This window comes from Thrips palmi, unplaced genomic scaffold (genome assembly GCF_012932325.1).
Source record: "Thrips palmi isolate BJ-2018 unplaced genomic scaffold, TpBJ-2018v1 HiC_scaffold_17, whole genome shotgun sequence".
Taxonomy (NCBI): domain Eukaryota; kingdom Metazoa; phylum Arthropoda; class Insecta; order Thysanoptera; family Thripidae; genus Thrips; species Thrips palmi.
In genome coordinates, this window is record NW_023144626.1 from 8,597,885 (window position 1) to 8,605,876 (window position 7,992).

The 7,992-nt window shown below is 56.6% G+C and overlaps 2 protein-coding genes across 2 annotated transcripts; one reads left to right on the plus strand and one right to left on the minus strand.

The window, feature by feature from the left end:
* LOC117643408 (cysteine-rich DPF motif domain-containing protein 1) lies at positions 1-840 on the minus strand. The gene has a single exon (XM_034382280.1). The coding sequence runs from the start codon at positions 597-599 to the stop codon at positions 180-182; it is 420 nt and encodes a 139-aa protein (XP_034238171.1). The 5' UTR covers positions 600-840; the 3' UTR covers positions 1-179.
* Positions 841-908: 68 nt separating this feature from the next.
* On the plus strand, positions 909-6,474 carry LOC117643404 (armadillo repeat-containing protein gudu). The gene is made up of 14 exons (XM_034382274.1): positions 909-1,142; positions 1,227-1,293; positions 1,379-1,603; positions 1,684-1,830; positions 1,912-2,121; positions 2,224-2,472; positions 2,547-2,657; positions 2,740-3,006; positions 3,439-3,561; positions 3,666-3,797; positions 3,878-4,066; positions 5,276-5,314; positions 5,875-6,096; positions 6,233-6,474. Exons 3-14 carry the CDS (start codon positions 1,388-1,390, stop codon positions 6,347-6,349), a joined length of 2,022 nt encoding a protein of 673 aa, XP_034238165.1. The 5' UTR covers positions 909-1,142; positions 1,227-1,293; positions 1,379-1,387; the 3' UTR covers positions 6,350-6,474.
* Positions 6,475-7,992: the final 1,518 nt, after the last annotated feature.

A 7,992-nucleotide genomic window follows, 5' to 3' on the forward strand; every position in this document is an offset into this window, starting at 1 on the left:
TTCACTTATATTCCTAATTTATTTATAACTAAGGAACAAGAACATTCGTCTTAACTTTAAAATCTTATAAAAATAAATTACACTTTCATAAATACTGAAATACTGCGAGACTTTGACTCGAGATCTTACGACAAGTCGACATCAGAGATAGATACATTTCAAACTCAACTACACTGGGATCAAGCCTTTTTAATTTTATTTATAATAAGAGGGGGGAAGTATCCCAAGTTTTTACGAACACAAGAAATGCAAAACCTTTTAACATAGAAAAGACTGCAATCGCTAGAGCAGCACACCGCTTTATTACACATGGAACAGTCTCCTGCAATCATCAGGCACTGCCCCTTTCCAGGCGGAGAGAATGGGTCCTTCATGATATATGCGTCCTCTAAAAACACATATGATTTGGCGAACGGAGGCTTCTTCCCTTTGTAGTCATATCGTTCTTCGAAGCTGCACTTAGAGCAAGACACAACACCGCCTGGATCTTCTTCAGTTTCACCACTTTTCGTCTGATGTGTCGACTTCTCCATGTTTCTTTGAGGTTGTTGCATCAGTTCAAATGATTGTATTTTGAAATCAAATTCATTTCTGTCCATTTAAAGTAAAAATACACTGACGTTCTGTGGCTTCTCTCGATGTAAACAAAACAATTTTAGGTTGGCGTCTTCTGTCTTCTGCTGCTGTGCGAATAGTAAATCGAGTAGCCAACACTGCCAAAAAAAAAACTGTTGGCACGTCAACTTATTTTACAACTCAGAAATGACATAAATGCGCAAAGTCAAAGGGTTGATGGATCTCATGTAAAATCTTCAGTCTCCCCGTTCGTGGGTCACTGGAGAATATTTTGAGTGCGGAGAGATTGGTGCAACTGCCACTAACAGTCCGCCATTGCTATTGCCGCGCCTTCGTTTGAAGCTCAGCTCGTTGCTGTTCTCGAAAAGGCACAACGGTTAAGTCTGTCGTTGGAGGCCGCAAGTTGCAAATGTCTTTCCCAATTCAATCGGTGCTGTGAATGATGTTTGAAACGTTGAACCTGACTGAAAACAAGAAGCGAATGGGTGCAGAGAGCAGCGAGAGGCAGCTAGCAACAGCTGCGTGGTTTGATCAATAATAATAACATGTAGAATCTAGGTTACAAGGTACGTTGCCCCAGCCCCGGCAAGATGCGACTCTTCCAGCAGTTCCCATGAGCCAGAGTAATAACTGAGTCCAATCAATTCCAGAAGTGGCAGCAAAGCTGGGCTCCTGAAAGGAGCACTACGCACATAACCCTCGTCGTACCTCTGGCACGTGAGTACACAATTGCACTGCCTCTAGGGCTCTGGCGGCACTGACCCAAGCACGCTCTCGCTAAAGTCCCCAACCCGCGCAGCAGTGCCGCACCATGTCGAACCAGTTCAATGAGGAGGGCACGGCGTCCGACCTGGACCGGGACCTCGGGCCCCGGGTCATGATGGTCCGGGAGCTCGAGGCGAACCAGGACTCCAGTCTGGATGACGAGTCGGAGGAGGACGAAGACGACCGCTGGCGGGAGCTGGTCAGGGGCCAGGACGTGCCGTCGGACTATTGGCACATCCAGAAGCTCATCAAGTACATGAAGGTGCGCTCCTCTCTCCACGGTGGCTGTACAGGTGACCTCGTTGACGTCAACCCTCAAGAGTGAGAACTGCTGGGTTCCAGGTGGGCAACCAGACGGCGACCACGGTGGCCCTGGCCTGCCTCAAGGACCAGGACCTCGCCTCCGACATCAACCAGATGGCCATCCGCGACTGCGGTGGCATGGAGGTCCTCGTCAACCTGCTGGAGGCCCAGGAGCTCAAGTGCAAGGTGGTTCACTCGGGCGAAGGGCATTGACGTGGTGCTGTCGGTGGGCGTGCTCTCATTGGGCGGGATGCGCGTTGCTTCCAGCTTGGCACGCTGGCCGTGCTGCAGGTCATCTCCCTCAACATCGACTGCCGGCGCGCCATCACCGACCTGGGCGGCGTGCAGCAGCTCGTGGAGATCCTGGACGACCCCGCGCGCGACCTGCAGATCCTGGCCGCGGGCACCATCGCCAACGTGTGCAAGATCAGGAAGGCCCGCAAGATCGTGCGCAAGTCCGGGGGCATCCCCAAGCTGGTGAGGGCCCTCACGCCACCAGGCCAACCTGGGCCGCGGGGTGAGCGGCGGAAATTTACGTTTTAGAATTTCTAGAAAAGTTATTTCCGGTCGGTTGTGCAGGTGGACCTGCTCGACGCAGACCCACACCTCGTGGACACGCCCACGGCCGAGATGACCCCCGAGGAGGCGGAGGCCGTGAAGGTGGTGGTGGCGGGGGCGCGCGCGCTGTGGGCACTGTCCACGTCGCAGAAGAACAAGGAGGCCATGCGCAAGACGGGCGTGGTACGGCTGCTGGCGCGGCTACTGCGCCTCGGCCACAACGACATCATCGTCCCCATCATGGGCACCGTGCAGCAGTGCGCCACCGAGGTGACCATCTCTTTGACACGCGTAACCTAGTGCCGCGCCATACACTGTCAACACTGCTCCCATTTTTCTCGCAGAGCAACTTCCAGCTGGCGATCCAGACGGAGGGGATGATCCCAGACCTGGTGGAGTACCTCAGGAATGACAACACCGAAATCCAGAAGCACTGCGCCTCGGCCATCTTCAAAGTAAGTTCCCTGATTCCACGATCTCTTTTTCCAAACTTTTCGATGGCTTGAAAATCGACGGTGTGCATCATTTTGAGCCCAGTGCGCCGAGGACCCCGTGACGCGTGACATCGTGCGCGAGCACAACGGCCTGGAGCCGCTGGTGAACCTGGTGAAGGACGAGCGCCTGCAGGACGACAAGCCCCTGGTGGCCGCGGCAACGGGGGCCATCTGGAAGTGCGCCATCAGCCTGGAGAACGTCAAGAAGCTCAACACGCTCGGCATCATCCCCGCCATGGCGCGCCTGCTGCAGGACCAGGACAAGGAGGTCATCACCAACGTGGTGGGCGCGCTCGCCGAGTGCTGCAAGGTCAGTCTCCCGGGGCCCTGCTGACTCGCGGGGTGCAGCCAGGACGGGAAGAAAATGAAGACTTTTCGGAGTTTCGGAGCGCTAGAGTTGATGCTAGAGTGGTGGGGTGCGAGCGGTTCCCCAGCCGGAGCGCCTGGGGTGTCTCGTTTTGCAGTGCAGGCGAGCATGTGTCGGGCCCGAAATGGCATACGATCATGTGTGGTCTAGCCCTTAATGGTAATGGTAATGGAGGGCTCGGGGCAGGCATGCCCGCAGCGCACGGCTGTTCGACGGGCGGGCCCTCGTCCCCCGGAACGCCTGCAGGGCCCAGGGTAGGCAGGCCCGCAGCACACGCCTGTTCGACGGGCGGGCCCACCTCACAGGCGTTCCTCGCGGCTCGAACGGGGGTCACCCTCTGCAGAAGTTTTTTCCTTCCAAAGCCCTTATTTCTAGGTGACGTCCAACCGCGCCGAGGTCCGCGCGCACGGCGCCATCAAGCCCCTGGTGCTGCACCTCAACGGCACGCACCAGCCCCTGCTGCGGAACGTGGCGCGCGCCCTCAACGAGTGCGCCAAGGTGACGTTCTGGTCTGGAGTGAAACTGAAATCCGAGTCTCAACACGGTTAGCAATTTGGTGCAAACCGGTGGTAAATGTATACGTTTTTTTTCTTTTTCCCAAGGACAAGGAGTGCATGCTGGAGATCGAGGAGCTGGACGGCGTGCGCCTCATCTGGTCGCTGCTGAAGAACGACAGCCCCGAGGTGCAGGCCGAGGCCGCGTGGGCGCTGTGCCCGTGCATCATCAACGCCACGGTGATGACGCGCTCGGCGCTGCAAGGGTTCAAGTTGCCGCCGCCGAAGCCGATCTGAGCGTGCCTTTGTTGTCTTTGCAGGACTCTGGCGAAATGGTGCGCAGCTTCGTGGGGGGCTTGGAGCTGATCGTGTCGCTGCTCAAGTCCCCCCACACCAACGTGCTGGCGTCCGTGTGCGCGGCCCTGGCCCGCGTCGCCCTGGACAGGGAGAACCTGGCCGTCATCACGGACCACGGCGTGGTGCCCATGCTGGCGCAGCTGGTGCTCACGGTACGGCGGGACGGGCTGACCTTGACCTTGACCTTCACGTGTCATTCCTATTTCAACTGGCTAACTTTTGACCTGTCTGTGAGTGAACATTGCATGGAAATCGAAAACGTAGCTGGAACTTGCATGGGCGGTCCGTCCGACGGACGCCGTGCGCGTCGTTTTGCCACGTTTTGGCAGCACTCTTGCAGTGGAAAATGGGCATGCCCTTCAAAAATATTACGGAAATTGGGCGGTGTCGGTCACAATCGGTGCCAAGTGCACACCAGAGTGACAATGACTCAGTGCCCACTTTCGGCTGCACGCGTGCGCGGTGGCGCCACAGTGCGGCACGGGGTGATAAACCAGGCCAAGCCAGGCCAAGCCAGGGTCGGGGTGACGACTCGGTGACGACTCGGTGACGACGCTCCTGCACTGTACTGTACAGCGCGTGGCGCCGCACGGCGTCGCATGGCGCGCTGCAGCAGCTGCAGTCTATGGTTCTTCGCAATGCCTGGCCATGCCTTGCACACTTGTGTTGTGGCACGCAGCTCGACGCGAGGGACAGGGAGCGGTCGAAGGCGCGGCGCAGGGGCGGCAAGGAGGTCAAGAAGCGCGACGACAAGTACACCGAGGTGACCTGCGGCACGCCGCGCGGCACGCCAGCCTCAGGACTCTCTCTTTCTCTCTCTAACTGGCCACACGCTCTTCTCTTCTCTGTACCGTGCTGTCCTTAATTTCATTTGTTTCCATTCACTCTTCATGAACTGCATTTCTGTCTTGGGGGCTTTCTTCTATAGATTCTATGCATTGCCACGAGTCTGGTCTCTCTTCTTTTGTCACTATTAGACCACAATTTTGGCAGTGTCCACCGTGAAAACTGTGTTCGTGATCTAGGTACTGATGTTTCTCAATTGATTTAGAAATATTTGAAGCAATGCTCTCTTATTGTCTAGTGACGTCACGAGCATGGTTTTCCTGGTGCAATGCACTTATGGAGTGGACGATCCTATGCAGAGCTAGAAACTTAAGGAGGGGAGGGGAGGTTCATGCGGTTCCGTCATTCTGCTTTCTACACGCGCATAATAAGAATTTAACTTTTGCTGTAGAACTAAGCTTCAATAGACTTATTTTTATTTTATTTCAACTTTTGACTTTTTCTGTGATTCTCTCTTGTAGCCTTTCAAATTTTCTTAGCACTCGTTTAATTTTGTGGTCACTTTTTTTCCGCAGACTCATGCACAGTACTCCTACCCAGAAATGTCTGTGGCGGTAGGTACTTTTGACTTTTGTCTAGCCAACTACCTTTTTTTTTAAATTAGAAACCTACTTGGATTTTTTTTGTCTTTCTTTTTCTCTTTTTGAAATTTTTGATTGTTTTGAAGTTTTTTTAACCATTTGTGTTTGTTTGTTTATGTGGCCCCTTTTTTCCACATTTCAGGTTCATTAAAATTTTTATCGCGGTCTGAAACGAATTTTCGGGTATTTGTAAAAGGGCGTCTTTGGAACGAACCATCCCACTCGTATCGCCGTCACCACAAAGAATTCCTCCTTTTTGTCCGTGCATTTGCCCACGTCATGGTTTAGGGGTCACGGGGCGGTCGCGATAACGCACTTCCACAAACGCGGCAGCGTCCGAAACGTCCATTTGAAATATTCAAAATAGCGGGGGGTCGTCGAGTCACTTTGCTCACCTTCCCCGTCCAGCCACTTTCCCTCCAGCCTGTTTTTTTCCAGCAGCAGCGCTCTTTTCTTTTTCTCGCTCTGTCTTTTTCCCCCGCCGCCTTCTCCGGGTGCTCTCTCTCCCTCACGCCCCCGCCCTCCCTGTCCAGGAGAACGAGCTGCTCCGCGAGCACCTGGCCTCGGCCATCGCCAACTGCTGCAGCTGGAACAACAACTGCCACCAGTTCGGCGCGCTGCACGCCGTGCGGCCCCTCGTCACCTACCTGGAGTCCAACAACAAGGCCGTGCACCGCACCACGGCGCTGGCCCTGCACCAGCTCTCCACCGACCCCTACAACTGCATCACCATGCACCAGGCGGGGGTCGTCTCGGTGAGGACCAACAGTGTCGCGTGTTACGCGGGAAATCGAAGCAGGGAAACCACAACGCCATCTGAGAACCGCACACTGAAGAGACGTCTGACGATGCCCTGTAGTGACTCCGTCTCTCTCTCTCCTCCTCTTGCAGTATCTCCTGGAAACCATCGGATCGTCGGACGAGGTCCTCCAGGAGGCGTCCGCAGGCTGCCTGAGCAACATCCGGAAACTTGCGCTGTCCGCAGAGAAATTCAAATACGAGAACTGAAAGATGTGCCACCTCCCCATTTTTGTATTAGTCTTATCCTTTTTTCTACGTACAGGGTATTTATTGTTAGTTACCTTCAAAACTACGAAATAAATTGGCGGTTCACTCGTTGTCGTTAAACTTGAGGACTAGAGTTTGTACATCTAAAACTCTCATACCGAAGCCCAGTTCGTTGTTGGCGCTTCCTAGAAGGCGGTTATGCCGCCAAAACAACATGGATCCACCCCTGGCCTAACCACAATCTTTTTCAAAATCCCGCCATGTACTTGACGCAGTTCCACTATGAACACGATTCTCCCGACGGCTGCCCTCCCCACTACACCCACTGCCGGCCGCGCCGTTCGGCCGTTTAAACGGAAAGTTGAACGGCCGCAGGACAAATTACCATCTTGAATTCGTGACGCGAGCAAAGGCAGGTAAAGACAGGTGAGGCGGCCAGTGCGCCTGGTCTGGTCGTCCTGCTCAGACCGTCAGCCCAAACGAGGGCATTTCATCGAGACAGTCCTTCTTTGCCTCCAGAGGCTCCAGCGCCATGGAGTCGCTGTGCCCGCTGTTCGTCTTCAAGGTGCTGCTGGAGCGCGTGCTGCTGGTGGACGACACGGCCATGCTGGTCGGGGTGCCGCTGAGCGCGCGCGTCCAGTTCCTGGACATGCCGCTGGAGGCCGTGGCGACGGCGGCGGGCGGCGACGCGGCGCAACCCAAGGCGAGCGTGTCCTTCGGGGGCTTCCCCGAGCGCAAGACCGCGCCCTTCTACTCGGACGCCACGGCCCTGCTGCGCAGCCTGCAGCGGCAACCGCTGGCCGTGACGCTGTACCAGCAGCACCCCGCCGCGCCGCTGCCCGTCGTCGTGGGCGTGGCCAGCGTCCCCGTCGCCGACGCCTTCGCCACCCTGCTCACCAGGCAAGGGCAGGAGTCCTCCGAGACCGCCGACCGCCCGCTCGGGGGAATATAATTAAAGCCTCGCCCAACTTCTTCCGAATCGATGCGGTCGAGTGCCAGATAAGCGAGGAGCATCCGTCGGCATCCGCCCACTTTGGCCTCCGCGGAACAACAACTCGAGCCTCAAAGTACAGCTAATCAGCTGGCGACGGTGGCACCCCAAAGGCCGTCGTTGCAGGGGAAGGGATTTTTTGAGGGGAGGGTGCCCAGCTACATAGATCGCTGTTCGGCATTCGGTCCAAAACAGACAACCCCTATTTAAAACCACCGCTGTCACCAGGGCCAACAAGTGCGCGCCGCGGCACCCGCTGGCGGCCGTGGTCCGCGACGAGTACGCCGTGCTGGACGCGGGCAAGGTGGGCGTGCAGGTGGGCACGGTGGCGCTGTCGGCGCGCCTCGTGTGCTTCGACGGCCAGGCCCTGGAGCAGATGCGAGCCGACAAAGTCCGCGCCGCCACGGCCACCGCCTCCGCCACGGCCGCCATGGGGTCGCTGACGCCGCGACGCACCAGCCACCCCGTGTGCGCCGACGACAAGATGGTGTCGCCGGCCACGGACACGTGCTCCAAGTGCATGCTGCCGAAGCGGCCGCCGAGCACCATCCGCCACGCGCACCACCGCGAGCCCAGCCAGGCCACCATCCTGGAGGAGAACAACAACAACGGCAGGGTGGGTTGCAGCGCGTGCTGGCGCCTTCCGGTGCGC

Coding starts and splice junctions, on each gene's coding strand:
- LOC117643404 (XM_034382274.1), top strand. CDS start 1,388: ATGTCGAACCAGTTCAATGAGGAGGGCACGGCGTCCGACCTGGACCGG. Junction 2,473..2,546: donor TGCAGCAGTGCGCCACCGAG/GTGACCATCTCT, acceptor TTTTTCTCGCAG/AGCAACTTCCAGCTGGCGAT. Junction 5,315..5,874: donor ACCCAGAAATGTCTGTGGCG/GTAGGTACTTTT, acceptor CTCCCTGTCCAG/GAGAACGAGCTGCTCCGCGA.
- LOC117643408 (XM_034382280.1), bottom strand. CDS start 599: ATGGACAGAAATGAATTTGATTTCAAAATACAATCATTTGAACTGATG.